The sequence below is a fragment of the Barbus barbus genome, assembly GCF_936440315.1.
Source record: "Barbus barbus genome assembly, chromosome: 43".
Classification (NCBI taxonomy): Eukaryota; Metazoa; Chordata; class Actinopteri; order Cypriniformes; family Cyprinidae; genus Barbus; species Barbus barbus.
In genome coordinates, this window is record NC_136721.1 from 320001 (window position 1) to 339834 (window position 19834).

General features: G+C 41.3%; 1 protein-coding gene across 1 annotated transcript in view; it reads left to right on the top strand.

The window, feature by feature from the left end:
• Nucleotides 1-17981, top strand: part of LOC306862033 (long-chain-fatty-acid--CoA ligase 6-like) — a 28694-nt gene extending 10713 nt beyond the window's left edge. The window contains exons 3-20 of the mRNA XM_079404620.1: nucleotides 354-468; nucleotides 858-922; nucleotides 2505-2606; nucleotides 2688-2787; nucleotides 3370-3548; nucleotides 6088-6120; nucleotides 6630-6681; nucleotides 9396-9469; nucleotides 9558-9635; nucleotides 10225-10359; nucleotides 11331-11465; nucleotides 12469-12637; nucleotides 14281-14369; nucleotides 14711-14827; nucleotides 14931-15074; nucleotides 15146-15247; nucleotides 15535-15606; nucleotides 16317-17981. Of these exons, the coding sequence (XP_079260746.1) occupies nucleotides 354-468; nucleotides 858-922; nucleotides 2505-2606; nucleotides 2688-2787; nucleotides 3370-3548; nucleotides 6088-6120; nucleotides 6630-6681; nucleotides 9396-9469; nucleotides 9558-9635; nucleotides 10225-10359; nucleotides 11331-11465; nucleotides 12469-12637; nucleotides 14281-14369; nucleotides 14711-14827; nucleotides 14931-15074; nucleotides 15146-15247; nucleotides 15535-15606; nucleotides 16317-16457 (1902 nt within the window). The 3' untranslated portion in view covers nucleotides 16458-17981. The remainder of the gene's footprint in view (nucleotides 1-353; nucleotides 469-857; nucleotides 923-2504; nucleotides 2607-2687; nucleotides 2788-3369; nucleotides 3549-6087; nucleotides 6121-6629; nucleotides 6682-9395; nucleotides 9470-9557; nucleotides 9636-10224; nucleotides 10360-11330; nucleotides 11466-12468; nucleotides 12638-14280; nucleotides 14370-14710; nucleotides 14828-14930; nucleotides 15075-15145; nucleotides 15248-15534; nucleotides 15607-16316) is intronic.
• Nucleotides 17982-19834: the final 1853 nt, after the last annotated feature.

Sequence of the window (19834 nt, forward strand, 5' to 3'; positions counted from 1 at the left end):
CTGGCTGACTGCAGCGACCTACAACACCACACACACACACACACACACACATATATATAAATATATTCTCATACTCTTTTCAAATGTTCTTCAGGAGATGATAGTGGTAATATATCCTTCACTATAAGCCTGTGGAAAGCTCTGCGCATGCAGACTGATGTTTGATTTTAAACAACAGTGTTATGATCACAGATGAAAGCACTGAAGCGAGCACATTCTCCTCGCACACAATCCAGCAGAATGCAAATATGAATGCAAACACGAATGCAAACATGTAGACGACCAACTCAACAATGCACCTTTCATATGGCTATTGAATGGGATTTACAGAGGAGCGTCCTCCTGTTTTCCAGATGGAGGATGGAGCTCGAAGGTCCATGATGGGCGACAGCTCCACGCTGCTCTCGTATTATCACGAGGACGCCAAGACCATGTATGAGGTGTTCCAGCGCGGCCTGCACATCACCGGTGAGCGGCACAACCCATGAGAGTCATGCAAAGAGCAGTGCATTATGGGTAAAGTGCACAGCTCAGGCCTCGGTGTTGCAGCAGCAGAATATCATGATCGAGTGACTGTCTGTTCCTGTTTATATTGTCATTTTGGACACACATTAGTAGTTGAGTTATACTCAGAAGTGTTATAATGTTTGGTATAAATTAATATAGTTACGGAGTGTCTATTTACACTAAGTGCAAATAACCCGTCTTGTTGGCAGAGGCTATCACACTGATCAATTCTTGCAGTCCTTTGGCTGGTGATTTCTCTGAGATCCTCTTGCTTTCAAAGCACTGGTGAAAAGAGAATAGAGGAGAGGATGAGTGTGAAAGACCTGACGTCTCTCTGGTGTTTTGAGCAGGTGACGGGCCGTTTTTAGGCTCCAGACTCCCCAATCAACCCTACAAATGGCTGTCCTACAGAGAGGTGAGTACGGACAGCAGTCCCGCTCACACCTGATATTAATGTGTGTTTCACAATAGACACATCCCCGTTTACACCTGCTGTTTGTGTTCTGTGCTCTGTCCTGATTTGTGAAATAAGCTCGTGCAATTTACTTGCGTGAAAGGAGACAACAGAAAACAATACAGAGAGCAGCAGCTTCTGTTTCTGTGGGTTTGTGTTAGAATCAGGACTTTTTACATTTTATTCCCTTATGACCTTATGATAAGCAAACTTATGATTTGAGACGGTAAAGTTTAAATCTTGTCTGGCTAGCAGTGTTGAGTTACTGTAGAAAAGGAATTCATTACTAGCTGCGGTACTAATCCAACACATTACTAATTACTCGCTTTCATAAGTATAGCGTTACGTATTACTTTCTATAAACTTCGATCAGTCGAGCAAAACAACATGAAACTGCTCTTTTAATCTCTTTGCTCTTTCAAATAAATAATATACACAGCAAAAATGTTTTTCTTACTTAGATTTTTTTTGCCTTGTTTCCAGCCCAGATATCTAAAAATTCTTAAATCAAGAAGGATTGTCTAGACAAGCAAAAATTATTGTGGTGTTTTCAGAAAAAACAAACAAACAAGTCAAAATTAAGTGTTTTTTTTTGCATGAAACAAGCAAAATAATCTTGTTTTCTGTTTGAAATAAGATTGGCAGATTATTTTGCTTGTTCTAAGCAAAAACTCACTTCATTTTGACTTCTTTTTTTCTGAAAACGCGACAATTACTTGTCTAGAAAATCCTTCTTGATTTAAGAATTTACAGTATATTGCCAAAAGTGTTGGGGCACCCCCTTCTTTAGAACAGAAAAATCCCCTTCCAAAACTGTGGCAGCAAAGATGGAAACATTTCATTTATTAAGTTATTTACAAATTGTATTTACATCTCTGGAAGCATCTAAAATGACTGTGCCCATATGTCACTGGTGTTTGGTGATGAGGTTTTGGCTCTTAAGGTCACAGCAGAGGTTTCTGCAGACCAGTCCAGTTCTTCCACACTGACTCAATCAATCATGTCTTTCTGAACCGTGTCTTATACACAGAGACACTGTCATGTTAGAATAGAAAAGGGTCCTGTCCAAACTGTTGCTGTAAAATTAGAAGCACACAATTCCCTAGAATATCATTATATGCTTAAACATTCAGATTTGTACTCATAGAAATTACTAAAATAGTTAAACCTGTTCATTAGAAGGGGGTGTCAATACTTTTGGCAGTATACTGTATCTGGGCTGGAAACAAGACAAAAAATAATCAAAGAAAAGCATTTTTTTGTAGTGTAAAACTGCAGAAATCATTAACCAAAGTATTTAAAGGGAGAAACAAACATTAAAAACATACATTTTAATATCAATGTTAATTTTTCATGTAATTTCATAAATCCACTGTTGTTTTTATATAGAATTGTTCTAAAGCCAATACAGAATTTAATGCAGGTACACAAGAAGTAACTGTAAATGAAATGATAGTAAATTTAAAAGTAATCATTTACTTTTTCATAACTTCCAGTAGTGAATTGCGTGGTAAGAGCGGGTTATTGCGTGTCTGCTCCGCAGGTGTTCAGCCGCGCCGAGCTCCTGGGCTCCGGTCTGCTGTCTCAGGGATGTCAGCCCAATCCGGATCAGTTCATCGGGGTGTTCGCACAGAACCGGCCTGAGGTAAAGCACCAAACACCAAAACACGAGGCTGCAGAAGCCATGAACAGAAGCTCATGATGTGCTGGTCTCATGCATTCACAGTGGATCATCTCTGAGCTGGCGTGCTACACGTACTCTATGGTGGTGGTGCCGCTGTACGACACGCTCGGACCCGACGCCATCCGCTACATCATCAACAGAGGTGCGCCACTCACTCATGCTCCTCAGAACACCGATTACAACAGGCTTTCTGCAGCGATGCCATAGAAGAACCTTTCACTGATCAAGTCTTAGTTTTTTCACACATTTTCAAAACTTTGCTCTTTTTTTTCAAAGCTTTACACACAAATCCAAGAATTGCACACAAAATGCAAAATGCCTCACATCTCTTGCAAAACGAACATCTCAAAACCAAACACTTTTGCCATAATATTAATTCTTGTAGGATTCATGTGTGTTACAGAGAGAATTGTGTGTTGTGTTTTGCAAAAAGTGTTTTATGAGTCCAAGGCAGATAATTAGTGTCTGGTTTTGCAGATTTGGTGTGTGCTTCTGCTGTTTGAGTCTCAGCTTTCAGAAACTGTGTGACAAGGAAAGATTTTGTGTGCAAGCAGTTTTAAAATACTGTAATAGAGGCATGCTTTTTTCTTTGTATTTTAGTAATCTTTTTCCACTAAGAACCTTTAGTGGTTCCATGGATGTTGAAGGTTCTTCGTGGAACCATACAGATGCTAAAAAGGATTTTTTTTGTATTCATTCCCTCTTTGAACACTGTATTCTCCAGCTGAGATCTCCACAGTGATCTGTGATAAAGTGGAGAAAGCAGCGGTGCTCCTGGAGAACGTTCAGAGAGGAGAGACACCGGGTCTGAAGACCATCATCCTCATGGATTCGTTCGACGCTCCGCTGCTGGAGGAGGCTCAGAAGAGCGGTGTTCTGCTCCGCTCGCTCCGAGACGTGGAGGTGAGACGGATCACGGCAGATCAGTTCAGCATTCAGATCAAATTTTGCATTCAGATTTTTATTTTTAATTGATTTAAAATAAGACAAAACAAGGTTTAATATGATGCTATTTTTAAAGATCAGTATTTTGTGTGTTTGGTGTAACAGAATATGTTGACATGCTTTAATGTTCAAAAAACACATTATTTTTCAAATACTGTACATTATTGTAGTTTCTCTACTAAGTCCCTCCCTTTGTTAAGCACATTCTGCTCTGATTGGCCAGCTGACCCAGTGCATTGTGATTGGCCGAACACCACAAGCATGCGTCGGAAATGTAACGCCCCTTTCCATAATCGCGAGCTTCAGCTTTCTAAGTAAATATAAATACAGTTAATAATGTCCTTAGTTTTTTTTATTATTATTATTATTTCCTTTATTTTACCAGGATAGTCCCATTGAGATATAAAATCTCTTCTTCCAGGGAGTCCTGGCCAAAATGGCAGCACAAAAAGTTTCACACAAAACAGTTTACATATACATTAAAACTCGTACACACACAAAAACCCTAATCTAAAAAGATGAAATCCCTCAATAAGTACCATGGAATTTGGCACTGATTTATTTAACCATGTCTCAGAGAGAACAATAATATCGGAATTTGTTGAATCTGCCCATATTCTTATCAAGTCCATTTTATTTACCAGACTGCGTACAATAAGATGAAAAAAACGTAATCCGTTGCTTGACTTGAATTCATCTGGAGTTCGAAGCTGCACCCTCTCTGGGCCTGGATTCAGATGAATATTGCCCGAAAATAAGAGCAAAAAAAGAACCCACCAGTTTTTCCTCCCTGAGCCAGCGGACGGGCCATCGCTACAGATGGACACTGCGTAGGGACATAACTTTCCATTTCCCCAGGACCACAGACCTCTTGGTTCATCTCTCAAATCGAAAGGCGTCCGAGAAACGAGGTACTTCTCAAACGCCCGAGTCATCAGGATACCACCTCCGCCATCTGGCTCCAGGATAGTCATAGCACTCGGGATAGTCCACCCGTGCCATAGCGCAGGTTTATCTCTCCCCTCATCAGCATTAGCGTTAGAGAACATGCTGGGGAGCCACAACGCCAGGCAGCCAAGCAGGGAAACGAGTCCAGAGTGTATACGCATTTTCGCAATACAATTTAATAAAATGAAGAAAAATTTTACAACGAACTCAGGAACAATCGTAAAACAATCTTTCATATCCATATACATAAAAACTGAAAACAAAAACAGAGGTCATCGGCACATACTAACACGCGCACTACATCAGTTCAAGCCTGAGAAGGAACAGAGTCACGTGACAGACACCGTGATGAAGCTCGTATGCTGCGGTTAAGACAGCTGACTCCACTGTGATGCGACCCTGTCTCTCTCTCTCTCTCTCTCTCTCACACACACACACACACACACACACATACACACACACACACACACACACAACACATTACTCTATACTGTGCATAACTCCACACTTGAACAGTCAATAGCAAATACCTGAACTAATAACAAAACATACTTCCAGTCGCTGATTCAGAAGTGTCAGATTGTCAGAGCAAAGTTGTGGAATAGACCCTTTTTTTTAGAAATAGCCTGTGCACAGCCAGCCTTGTACTCTACGAGGCTCATGAAAACAGTAGTCCATAAAATACACTGCACAAATTTGGGTTGTACTGTTCTGTTGTAAACAAATATTAATCAATGATTCCTAAATGCATCTACTTTGGAAGGCCAAATAAAGAAACACGCAGCGTCTCCCTGTCACGGCTGCATCAACACTACTGCGGTTACTGAAACATGCCTTTCTTTTCGTGAACATTTGGGCTGCATTACGCAAATATTTCCACATCGTGACGTAGACATGTGGGGCGTGTTTTAATGAGGTGTTTTAGCCCGGTCTGGATCAGCCTTCTCTTTTAGATACAATAAATCCTTTTGTAGGAGACTTTGAGCTTTGTAACTCTGCAGATCTTCTACACGCACAAACAGCTACACAACACACTACAGAAAAGAAAACAAGAAATCGCATCATATGACCCCTTTAAAATATGCTAAAACGAAGCTGAAATCATATTTCTTATTTTAATTTGTTCCCTTAACCACTACTGTTTTTATTTAAGAACTGCGGGCTCGTTTATAAAACATGTGTATGCACAGATTTGATCTTAGAGTATGTGAATGATTTTCAGTGAATAACAACTAAACTCTTAACTCCTAGACTCTAGTGATCCTTTTCCTGTCAGTGTTTGTTCATTTGGAGCTTGATGGCTCCAGTCCTCATTCAGTTTCACCGTACTGAAAAGAGACATTCTCCTAAAAATCACACAAAAGAAAGAAAAGCTCCTCTGAGGGTTGGTGATAAACGAGCTGGTTCTCCCATCATGCATGAGTCCAGCAGAAGGCCGAGGCTGGTTTTCCTCAGCGGTGTATCTGACCATCATTACATTAGCAGCGTGAGTGTATGATGAATCCTGGGGGTCTACTGCATGTCTTGACTAACGTCTCTGTTGTTTTAGGCTCTGGGTCGAGAGAACTACAGGAAACCTGCGGTGAGTGTGCAAGCAGTGTTTCACCAGCGCTGTCTATCACAAACACATGTGCTGAGAGATGATAGACTACTAGCAGTCAAGTCTTTGGAAAATTTCTTCAACAAACATCCTATAAAAGCATACCGTGTAAAAAGTGGTAACCTGCCATTTGTTCCTGATTTAACCCATAGAAGTAGTCTTGTTGGTGTAAGTTAAGGTTCATTTAGATATTACATTTAGTCAGTGTAGTGTGTAAGAACTGTAGTGCTATGAAAGCATAAGTTTTCACTGTCACAAATGTTGTGTCATGTGATTCATTCACTGCGCAGGATTGGTCAGGTGATTAGTCAGGTGACACCTGGTGCCCTGCAGAAGCTGTCCAGTGATCAGACTGTAGTTTTCCTCTGATTAAATGCTTTAATGTTCCCCGAGCTGCTAGTCTGTCTGTGAAGAACTTTAGGACTTTCCCAACATGAACAGACACCCTGTGTCGTTTGACCTTGATGATGTATGTTGATGTGTTTCTTTAGCCTCCGGGACCAGATGACCTGTCCATCGTGTGCTTCACCAGCGGAACCACAGGTGAGTCGACACTCAGCTTCTCGTCTCTCACACACTGCAAATCTGAGCTGTCTTTTGCTGGCATGAATTCATGTAGTATTTGGGTTGATTCATATGCTAAATGTTAAACCAGTTAGATGTCGTTAGCATGTTTTTTGAAGGTACAGTAACTCTAGAATATATATTTTGCTTTGAAAAGATTTAAAGGATATTATTAGTTTGTTTTGTTTACATGCATGTGACACTCATTAATTTCCACCAACTTAAAATCCTGCTGCTTTAAGTGTTAGTTATAATTGAACTGGCTGTACAAGACATTCAGCTCATTCACTGACTCCTGCATAACTTTAAAAACCGTGAAGAATTATGGAAAAACATACAGTATGCTGCCGTGACTGAGGGATTATATGATGACCAGATCGTCACGCCACATGCTGCAGATCATCTGTGCACCGGAAGCACATTCACAATGCAATGGGCCCGACTTGACTTTACGTCTCCAGTGCAGTGAATCAACTGTGGAGACTTTAGCATCTCCTCTTTGACTCATTATTTGATCAGACAAAATTGGATTAAAAATGCAATTTTTTTTTTTGAGTAGTTCATGAGTTAGTTAATGAAACGTTAGCTGGTCTTTGATGGTCCAGTCAGCCCCTGCTGGCAGATGCATTACTACATCTATAAAACACACAACATCATGAAGTGAAGCAGAACGTAGTACGGGGGGGGGTCAGAAATCAGCGGCTCCTTCAGAGGATTGTGAGTAAATTACCATTGGAAACGTGTGTGTGTGTGAGAGCTCATAATCCTCACACATATATCAGTCCATTCTCATGCGTTTGATATCAGGCTGATCCTGACACTCCCTTCCTCTCTTCCTGTTCTTGAGTTTCTCTCAAGAATTCAGAGTATTGTTCAGAAGAACCGAAGGGAGTGAACGAGGGAGAATTAATGATCGCTCACTTCGGTCTGAATGCAGTTCCACACTTTTAAAACAAAACATCTGTGCTGAAGATGTCGAAGCTCAACAAAATACATGTTTGAAATATATTTAGTTTCAACTTTTATACAGTGCATTCAGAAAGTATTCAGACCCCCTTCACTTTTTTAAATTATGTTGCTGTCTAAATTGTTTAAATTAATTTTCTCATTAATCTACACTCCGTACCTCGTAATAACAAAGTGAAAATAGAATTTTAGAAATGTCTGTAAATTCATTAAGAAGGAAAAAAAAAAAAAAAAAAAAAAAGCATTTTTTTTAGCTGGATTCCTTCAAACATGCTGCTTGGAATTGAGGTTCATCAGACGAGAGAATCTTGTTTCTCAGAGTCTGAGGGTCCTTTAGGTGCTGTTTTGTAAATTCCAAGTGTGTTTTCATGCGTCTTCACTGAGGAGAGGATTGAGTTTGGCCACACCGCCATAAAGCCCAGATTGGTGGAGTGTTGCAGTGATGTTTGTCCTTCTGTAGGTTTCTCCCACCTGCATATATGGTCATGGAGCTCAACTAGAGTGACCATCAGCTTCTTGGTCACCAGTCTAGACATGGCCCTTCTTCATCAATTGCTCAGTTTGGCTGGGCGACCAGCTCTTGGAAGAGTCCTGGTTGTGCCAAACTTCTTCCACTTGAGAATTATGGAAGCCACTGTGCTCTCTGTAGCCTTCCCCAGATCTGGGTATCGATACAATCCTGTCTCTGAGCTCTGAAGGCAGTTCCTTTGACCTCATGGCTTGGTTTTCGCTCTAATATGCATTGTCCACTGTGAGGCCTTTTATAGAAAGGTATGTGTCTCTCCAAATCATGTCCAATCAATTTAATTTACCACAGGTGGACTCCAATCAAGCTGTAGAAACATCTCATCAATGATCAAGAGAAATGGGAGGCACCTGAGCTAAATTTCAAGTGTTGTTTGCAATGGTCTGAATACTTATGTAAATGTGATATTTCAGTTTTATCTTTTTAATAAATTTACTTCTAAATTTATTTCTAAAATTCTGTTTTCAGTTTATTATTATGAGGGACAGAGATTAATGAGAAGAGAGAATTTTTATACAATTGTAGTATCAGGCTGCAACATAACAACATTGAAAAAAGTGAAGGGGGTCTGAATACTCTCTGAATGGACTGTATACCAAAATATATTTCAGAATGTATTTCAGGGGTAAGAAAATGCATTTGCAATCTTGATTACAGTAAATTCTAAACTTGGGGAAAAGATACAGCTTGATATTAAAAAATATATAATATTTAAATTTTTATGTGCTTTTATATTCATTTTAATATTTTTATATATGTGTGTGTATATATATATACATATATTGTAATATAATTTTTTTTAAAGTATGTTCTTGCTGATATTAATTCAGACGTGTTCACACATGTTGCAGACAACAAATTAAGGTGACATGAAATATGTTGAGGGCAAATATGTTTTAAAATGTATATTTAAAATATTTACCGAAACATAAAATATGTTTACGTAAATATATTTTGGCCAATTTTTGTATGTTTTGAAATATGTTTTTGCCGTATGGGCTGTTATATCTGTAAATCTGCCAAGTGGCTTTATTCTATTCGAGAGTCCCTTCATTAGTTCTGCTCTGTTCAGTCAAACCAGCAAACAGCAGCTGATGTGGAGCAGAGTAATGTGACGTCACCTCCTCATCAGTGAGCTAATCTAACACAGTAACGTGTGTGTGTGTGTGTGTGTGTGTGTGTGTGTGTGTGTGTCCTTTAGGAAACCCGAAGGGAGTGATGCTAACCCATGGGAACATCATCGCAGACTTCGGCGGCTTTTTGAAAGTGACCGATGTGAGTGGTTTGTGTTCAAATCCCCTCTGCATTGAGTTGACTGGCACTTTCTAACTAACCACAGCGCTTTCTATTCGTGCCGCTGCAGAAGGTGATCTTTCCAAACCAAGACGACGTTCTCATTTCCTTCCTGCCTCTTGCTCACATGTTCGAGAGACTGATTGAGGTGAGATGTGTGAGAAAACGTCTCCCTGTGCTTCCTGTGACATATTCAGTAGCTCAGCACGGCTCATTTAGAGCTCAAACACACACACACACACACACACCCTCCAGCACAAACTCCAGCTCTGCTCATGTTACAGTTTGGCGCTGTGTCAGCAGTGCACACTAAAGAGGGCATGAAACCACACCTACACAAACACAGAAACACACGCTTCCTCTTTCTCAGACGCTGCAGTCCTTATATGACCCATATAAATATAATATATAAAATATACACATATATATATACATACATACATACATACATACACACATATATATATATATATATATATATATGTGTATGTGTGTGTGCTCCTAGAATGCATTTTTGTCAGCTGGGTTTACAGTAATAAGCAGGAAAATATTCATATTTTAATATTAAATTAATATTTATGTTAATGTCGCACAAATCCTCCATTTATAAGATTTTTGTTTTAATTTCAGCTCAACATAAGGCAATAGTTATTCAATCAGTTCAGTTGGAGTTTGTCAGTGCAGTCAACTATTTGTCAGTGTTTCTGATCGCTCAGTCTGCTGTTCCTGATCTCTAGGCGGTGGTCATCTGCCACGGTGGGAGGATTGGCTTTTTCCAAGGCGATATCCGTCTGCTTTCGGATGACATGAAGGCTCTGCGGCCCACCATATTTCCAGTGGTGCCGCGGCTCCTGAACCGCATGTATGACAAGGTGAGACACTGCCTGATTTCTGTCTGTCTGCGTATGAAAGTCCTGCTCAAACTGACTGATCCACAAACATATTCCTGAAGAGCAGTAATGCACACAGACACCAGCAGTGTAACAAGTGCTAACCTGCAAATGTTAGCTTAAAGAGCCTTTTCTGCCTGATTTAACCCATTAAAGTGAGTTTTGTTGGAATAAACGGAAATATTTAGGTTGATGTTAAATCATATTTTTGACTTAACTCATTAATTTAGATGTTTTAGGTTGAACAGCAGATGTGCAGCACTCTGACCTTCATCCAGAGCCGGCGCCAGGGCACCTCCATCGGGGGGGCATTTACATCTCTAGGGGGGGCACAAATCACGTTGTGTGTGTGTGGGGGGGGGTGTCTCATTGCACAGTGTGTGCAAACTGTGATCGCGTGCAGTTGCTGACGCTTGCCAATCGCTTTATGTGCGCTGTTTTATCGGTACTTTAGCTTTCAAAATCGAGGGGAGAGGATGGAAAGTGGAGGGGCACAGTAACTCGTTTGGGGGGGGGGCACGGCCCGTGAGTGTCCCCCCATGGCGCCGGCCCTGCCTTCATCGTGTGTTTTCAGGTTTTTTTGATGAGCGACTCGTGGTTAATTGCAATATTTGCTGTTTATAACAATGGTGTATATTGAATTATAAATATGTTTATATTTTAAGGCTCTTGACATTGTGTGTGTAGGCCTTTCAGGCCTTTATTTGGTTTATGAGGACACAAATGTGTATAATGATATGAGTATTACAACATGAACATGGTTTATGAGGTTTACACTTCCTGTGTCCCTGTGAACCAAATGGCTTAAAAACAAACTAAACGGTGTGTTTTTGAGAATGTAGAAATGCCTGTAGTTTTGTGTGAGGGCTAGGTTTAGGGGATCGAAAATACAGTCTGGACAGTAGGGAGACTGTTACACATGAAATGAACTCATAAAATGTGTCGTCTCTCAGATCTTCAGTCAGGCCAACACCTCTCTGAAGCGCTGGCTGCTGAACTTCGCCGCGAAGAGGAAAGGGCTGGAGGTGAAGCGCGGCGTGAGCCGCTGCGACAGCGTCTGGGACAAGATCTTCTTCCACAAGATTCAGGTGCGTGATGAGCCGCGCTGGTCTCTGACCGCTCGTCTGATGTCTGACCGCTCGCCTGATGTCTGACCGCTCGCCTGATCTCTGACCGCTCGTCTGACCGCTCGTCTGTTGTCTGACCGCTCGTCTGATATGACCGCTTGTCTGTTGTCTGACCGCTCGTCTGTTGTCTGACCGCTTGTCTGATCTCTGACCGCTCGTTTGTTGTCTGACCGCTCGTCTGATCTGACCACTCGTCTGTTGTCTGACCGATCTTCTGATCTCTGACCGCTCACCTGTTGTCTGACCGCTCGTCTGTTGTCTGACCGCTCGTCTGATCTCTGACCGCTCGTTTGTTGTCTGACCGCTCGTCTGATCTGACCACTCGTCTGTTGTCTGACCGCTCGTCTGTTGTCTGACCGCTCGTCTGTTGTCTGACCGCTCGTCTGATCTCTGACCGCTCGTTTGTTGTCTGACCGCTCGTCTGATCTGACCACTCGTCTGTTGTCTGACCGCTCGTCTGTTGTCTGACCGCTCGTCTGATGTCTGACCGCTCGTCTGATCTGACCGCTCGTCTGTTGTCTGACCGCTCGTCTGTTGTCTGATCGATCTTCTGTTGGCTGACCGCTCGTCTGTTGTCTGACCGCTCGTCTGTTGTCTGATCGATCTTCTGTTGGCTGACCGCTCGTCTGTTGTCTGACCGCTCGTCTGATGTCTGACCGCTCGTCTGTTGTCTGATCGATCTTCTGTTGGCTGACCGCTCGTCTGTTGTCTGACCGCTCGTCTGATGTCTGACCGCTCGTCTGTTGTCTGATCGATCTTCTGTTGTCTGATCGATCTTCTGTTGTCTGACCGCTCGTCTGTTGTCTGACCGCTCGTCTGTTGTCTGACCGCTCGTCTGTTGTCTGACCGCTCGTCTGTTGTCTGACCGCTCGTCTGTTGTCTGACCGCTCGTCTGTTGTCTGACCGCTCGTCTGTTGTCTGATCGATCTTCTGTTGGCTGACCGCTCGTCTGATCTCCTCACAGGCCAGTCTGGGCGGCAGGTTACGGATGATCATCACCGGAGCGGCTCCTGCGTCTCCGACAGTGCTGGACTTCCTGCGAGCGGCGCTGGGCTGTCAGGTGTACGAGGCGTACGGTCAGACGGAGTGCACCGCTGGATGCACCTACACCACCCCCGGAGACTGGACGGCCGGTGAGACCCTCATCAGCGTAATCGGCACTCACACATCTGAAATACTGTACTGATTTATATTGATCTAATCAAATTCTGGTTCATTTTCTTCAGTCGTAAAGAAAATAACACTCCTCAAAGAAAAAAAACTAAAAGAAATATCATTGAAACTTTACACACAAATCCAAGAATTACACAAACAAAATGCTAAATACCTCACATATCTTGCAAAATGAACCACTGCATTCAAAATATCACAAACAACAAATCAAGCAAAAGCCAACTCTTTTTACTGTAAGCATCTGTGTTTGTGAATACAGTGTTACACAGAACAGAAGAACAGAAACCCATCCAGCATGTGTAGTTGTGTGGATGTGTGTTTATTGATTGGTTGGTGTTCAGTGAAGCACATGTGAGGAGTTAGTGATGAGTTACTGTGGCTTTCTGATTGGTTGTGTTTGAAAATGAAATCAAGATACTTCCTGCTAGATGTGTGTGTCTGTGTTACAGAGAGAACTTTTTTGCAAAAAGTGTTTTATGAGTCCAAGGCAGATAATTAGTGTCTGGTTTTGCAGATTTGGTGTGTGCTTCTGCTGTTTGAGTCTCAGCTTTCAGAAACTGTGTGACAAGGAAATATTTAGTGTGTAAGCAGCTGAAACTGTATTATAATTAATTATACTATTATTAATACTGTTTTAACGATTACTGACTGCACAAATTACATCGTAAATTTAAATGTTTGAATGAAACTAGGAACCAATGTAACAAATTAGAGTATAATTTATTTCAGTGTGGTGTGATTATTATACTAACTCATCATGATGAATGAGTGCTACAGTGATTACAGCTGATCCGTCTTTTGTAACACACTCCGTATGCTTATTATTGCTTTTATTAAACAGTTACATAACAAAAACCTAAAGGCAGAAAAAATATGCACTGCATCGCTGCAATCCTGCAGACTGAAGGTTTGTTTTAATTCGGCTCAGAGGTCGTGTCGATCTTCTATCGGTCACACGTCTCCACATGATATCAATCCACAGGTCAGAGTTCAGCAAGCCTGAACTTTGGAGCGCAGTGAGCTTGTTTTTCCCGTCTCCAGCATTCACATGCGTATGTGACTGAGCGATCAGAAGTACACCTTCAGTAATCAAGATTATATCCTCCAAAGACTGACACCATGTGCACTCAGGCAGATGAATATTGTGCAGCAGCATGAAGCAGTGGTGAGAATGCATCTGTGCGCACAGCTCTCCCTCTTCTGGCTGCTTTTTACAAGACACTTCATTTGAGTTTTGCTCTCAGCAGTGACGTCATTTCCAGTCGGCCGTCTGTGTTTTTCAGTCAATATCTCCTTTAAACAGTCGTTTATAGAGTCATCTGTAACATATTCTGGGAGCTGCAGCTCTGGATTTATGTTTGTCGAGAACATGGAAGCAGTTGAAATACACCAGATAATACATGATATTACTCTTTTCCTGAATTTATTTTAAAACAGGACAGCGTGTAAAGAGTTTTCAGGAGTAATATGGTAACAAACATGGTCATTTTACAGCTCTGTACTGAAATGTTCTCCGAGTTCATCCATGCTGTCGAGTTTGAGGAGATTCTGAATATCGTGGCTCATTATGATGCACTTATTCTCCTCCTGTGTGTTTCTGCAGGTCATGTAGGCGCTCCGCTGCCGTGTAATCTCATTAAACTGGTGGATGTGGCTGAGAAGAACTACTTTGCTGCTAAAGGAGAGGGAGAGGTTTGTTAACACGGCCTTTCATCATAATAAATGAGCAAGCCGAAGTCCTCTGAAGATCTACTTTACTATAAGGAAACCAAAAAGTAGAAATCTACTTGTATTTGCAGAAATGTAAACAAAATGTTATCATGCGTTATAAGTAATTCCATAAACCTTGAGTATGCACTATAATCTCTGTCAAAGGGTATAATATTGATTTTCAAATATCGTGAAATTCTGAACCGTAAGTGGCTGAACAAATCCTTTCCTACCACTATGATTGTTCTTCCTCACAGTCGCCTTTGGCTTTCTCACTTAAAGACAGATCAATCATCACCTGTATTGTTTCTTTCTTGATTCAGATTTGTGTGAAAGGCCCAAATGTCTTCAAGGGTTATCTGAAGGATCCCGAGAGGACGGCGGAGACGCTGGACGCAGACGGATGGCTTCACACTGGAGACATTGGCAAATGGCTGCCGGTACGTTTATATGACGACCGCTTATGATGTTATGATCTGGCCATACAGACATCTGACAGATATTGCTTGACTGAGACCGGCTTCTTTGGTTTGTTTCCATCAGAACGGCACGCTGAAGATCATCGACAGGAAGAAGCACATCTTCAAGTTAGCTCAAGGAGAATATATCTCCCCGGAGAAGATCGAGAGCATCTACATCCGCAGCGAGCCCGTGTCTCAGCTCTATGTGCACGGAGACAGCCTGCAGGTCAGTGGCTCACCTTTGGCATGAGTTCACAGCGCTGACCGGTTGATAACGGCTGATGATTGTGTGTGCAGTCGTGTCTGGTGGGAATCATCGTCCCGGATCCGGAGGTCTTCCCATCGTGGGCTCAGAAGAAAGGCTTTGAGGGATGCTATGAGGAGCTGTGTGAAAATAAAGTGAGGCTTGATGAATGCCTTTTTATTGTCATTATACACGCGTACAATGAAATTAGGATAGCTTCCCCTCAGCATAATTTACATATATCACAAATTTAACCGTAACATACTTGCACAATAAAGAGTCGAGTTACTCTAAGACTGACTTCCAACAAAAGCAAGTAGAGAATTATATAGCAGCACACGAGTCCCCCCGAAAAAAAAGAAAAGTGTATTGCTGATCCTGTGATGTGCAGCTTTCACCACGTTAGCGGTTGTTGACCTTGGTCTGTGTTTCGTGTCTGAAGGAACTGGAGAAAGCCATTCTGGATGACATGGTGCGCTTGGGAAAAGCCAGCGGCCTCCATTCATTTGAACAGGTGCGTTCGCAACATTGGCTACTGTAATAAACACAGTTATTGCTTACTAAATACTCTTTGGTGTGAAAATGACTCACATTTCCTCACTATTGCTAAGCACGCTTTAAGACTAGTAATAGCACCGATTAGTTAGGGAAGCATTTAATTTTGAATTTAAAGGTGAAGGGTGTCATTGCTGATTAATGAATGTTTATTCTTCTTGTTGAAAGCATACAGCTTGTTAATATACAGCTAGTTATAAATATTATAATTTAACCCTAAACCACACACTTATCCGAACAGAATTTAGAATGATTTTTACAAACAAGGATGTCCCCAAAAGGGAGTTTTGGGAGATTTTGTCACTTATGTGTACAAAATTGTCCCCAAAATTCTTGAATATCATAGTATTTCAACAGGCTTTACATGTTTTTCATCAAGGAGTTTTAATGTAAAATATCCACGATGTGGCTTTTCTGCACGATGACATCCATTAAAGCAAGCCAATGTAGTTATTACATTGTGTTTTTCACAGCGATGCCACAGAGAAAACATTTTTGGTGAACCTTTTAGTGAACATTTTCCTTAGTGTGAAGAAGATTTGATTAATCTAAAGAATAATGGAAAGTTTCCTGGAACTGTGCTTAAAAAAGCAGCTTTGTTTTTAAGAGTGAGCATATGGAGTGCTGCTTGACTTGATCATTCACGACGCTTTCTTTGACTTCTGACAGGTTAAAGACATCCACATCCATAAAGAAATGTTCTCCATACAAAACGGATTGCTGACCCCCACTTTAAAAGCCAAGAGACCGGAGCTGAAGGAGTATTTCAAGAGGGAAATCGAGCAACTGTACAGCAACATCTCCATGTAACCGCTCGTCTCCAGCAGAGGAGGACGTTTCATTACTTCACTATTTGTTCTTCTTCATTGAAAACTAGCTGGCTCTGAACGAGCCACGGGCGCCGAGGCCGAGCATGAGCTTTACTCGATGAAAGAGTAATTAAACCAGTAATTCCCCCTTTGGCTGTGAATGTCAACAGTTGGTGTGCCTTTAGAAATGTGGCAGAGCTGCAACCAAATCGAGTCGTCCTCCAAAAGCGGACGCGTCCCAGCTAGCATGCATGCTTCATTCGTTCTCCGGTGGGCCGAGGAGGGCAAAGGTCACCCGTGTCCATTCACCTTTCCTTTAGGGGTCCGAAGGGAATTCGATTGGCGAAGCCAGCACATCTCCAGCTAAAAGCCATGCATGCTGTGTGCCGGCCTTCCACCGTTGACATTCCCAGGCCCTGCAGGACACTTTGCATACAAACCTCATGCACCACAATCACCGTAGGATGCTTGTCTATAGAGTAAAGCTCTACAAATGTGTCTCGCTCGATCAAAGCGAGCACGTCGTACAGTCTTGGGCCGACTCGACGGATCGACTAGCTTTTCAGTTCCTTTCCATCCCAAAGTATTTCAATAGTAGTGTAAATGTTGAAGAAAACTAGATGTGAAACTATTTAAGCAATGGTTTGAAGTGTAGAGGAACCAATAAGATTTGACTCTGCTCTTGAATGATATCAGAACTTTATTTATTTCTTAAGGGGATATGAATGAGGACGAATCTGCAGAGATGTTCGTTTATTCTGTTACTTTAGCTTTCGTTTTCTGGCATTAAAACATGATGCATTTCACATCCTTGTTCAGCCTATATTATGTTTTTGTCTGTTGATTTATTAGCTAATTTAATGATCAGGGTTATTCCATTATTCATTTATTTATTATTATAAGAGGTTATTCTCCATTTGGATGCCACTAAGCTCTTTATGCTGACTGTTTTCTTAGGAATCAACACAAGTGTACATTCCTCCTAATTTAGCGGTGAGTAAAAGCCCAACACCAGACTGAAGATCCAAGCCCACCGTCTGTCATTACGACGTCTCTCAGTCAAACACCTGTTAGTCCGTCTGAACGTGTGAGCCTTACACATTTTGTATTGCATTAAAATTTGGAGAAAAAAAAGAAAAGAGATTTTCCCATGGTTTTGTCCAGCTGTTGTTTGTTTATTGAAACAGTTCACTTGCATCTCTTCCTGATAATGAAGTCTTTTAAGCGCATGTACATCTCTGCATATACACAAAAATAGTGATGAGTGTGTGCAAAACATGTAAAAAATAAAGAAGAAATCTTTGTAGTTCTACTGATGGTCTTCAGAGTATGTGAAGCCTCTCGTTCAAATCAGAGAAATATAACATGATTAAAAAGTGATCGAATCCTGTTTGTGCCACAGATAAAGGCAGGCTATTTGATTTCTTTAGTTGTTTGTTAAGCCCACACAACATCTATCTATCTGTACTACTGTCCAAACGGTTTGTTATTTCCATATTTCATCAATAATAAAGGTGCAGCGATCAGGTTCGACTCATGGCCGATATATCCAAGTCCTCCACTCCCGAGTCTGTGTCCCCATCCATCATGAAGATATGGTGAGCAGGTCCCATCATTTATAAGTAAATGTGCTCTAAAGTTTGAAACCATAGTGTGTGACTTTATTAAGACAATAATTGCTTTAGTAAGAGTGACTGCAGCTCTCTACCAATGAACTTTTAGTGCTACCCTTACGAAAAAGAAGTTTATTCAAGTGTGCTATTAGTATACTTCTTTTAAACTAAAAATAGGAAAGTATACTTTCAGTCGACTTATGTACCTCTCAGAAATATATTTAAAATGACATTTGTTTTGGAGCTGAACTAGGATTGTATTCTAAGGTGGTTCTGATTTCTTCCTCTTGGCGTGTGGATTAGACCACAGGAGTGGATCAAGCGGTCAACTTCAATCAAAGGGGTTTATTGAACACTGAAGATGGATTTGGGGTGTGTGTGTGTGTGTGTGGTCCTACAATAAAACAGAAATATAGAAATAATCAGCATAACAATATTTATAGATGGCGCCGAGGATAGTCGTGTGTGAGAGACCTAGTTTTTTTTGTGTGCAAAATGTAGCTCTCGGTTACTCAAATTTACACTTGTAGGTGCTGAAAGACTTTCTTATTAATGTCTTGCTAAATTGGACAAAAAGAAAAAGATAAGTAACGTTACCCACTCTCCTATTGATTTTGTGACTTTATTGATGAGAACTTAGTTCAGTCGAATTGATCGTGAGTTGAGCTACTTTCTCGGACAGAAAGATGAAGGCAAGTGTCGGAAACTCGAGGGAGAATCTACAGAAACCCACGTCAAAGGAAATTGAGGGGGAAAGGATTAAACGGATCCACGACTGTGTGAAACAATCCACCTTCGAGCCTGGAGAGACTCCGGTGAACAGTCCAGCAAAAACAGCAGTAAGAGTGGAAACACCTGATACAGTCTCTAACAACACCCTTCTCCACTCATTTCTGGAGAAATTAATGTCTGTTGAGAGCGCTGAAAGAAATCAAAGAACAAGTGATTGGGATAAACGGCAGAATAGATACGGCGGAGGAGAAAGGATCAACGATAACTGCGGAGAATAAGATGCTGCGAAACAGGGAGAATGAACCTGAATCCTATCAAAGGCGCTGGATTTCCGGAACAGGATGAGGAGAATGTCAAGATGACGGTAATTGACCTTCTATCACGCATCTCTCCTGCTGTTGCGGATACTCTGTGGATGTTGCTCATCGCTTGGGTCCCAGACCTAAAAAGGGTTTCTGTTCCTCACAACCACGGCGTATCATCGTGCAGTTCGACACGTGACCGCATTTGGATCGACGCCAAAAACTCTGAGGTTCTCAAACAAAAGAACATTAAAATCACGGAGGATTTGACACAATATGTCAAAGATGCAAGAGACAAGCTATGGCCTCTGGTGGAGGAAGCCAGGCGGCAGAAGGAGATTGCTGGATTCAAAGGGCCCTTTGCCATCAGAGGGTAGAAGAATTTCAGTAGATGACTTGGACAAAGGTGATAACTAATCCTTTTTTGTGAAAACGCTCCTCTATAAAGTTTGCAAAAAGACATTTTTGTTATGTGAATGTTGAAGCAGAATTATTCATTTTTCAGTTTGTTTCACTTTAGTTTTAATTAGTGGGTTGTCCAAACAAACAAAGGGTTAAACAATAAATGAGGAGGCTAAAGTTAATAATGGTAGTCTATATTTACGCACCATAGACATCACCATCGATGAGTGCCGGTTATGTTAAGATTTTGCACTTGTTTAACAGACCATTCTATTCTTTTGATAAGCAGTTACATTAATGTTTTCATTGTCATGTTTTTCAATTAATGT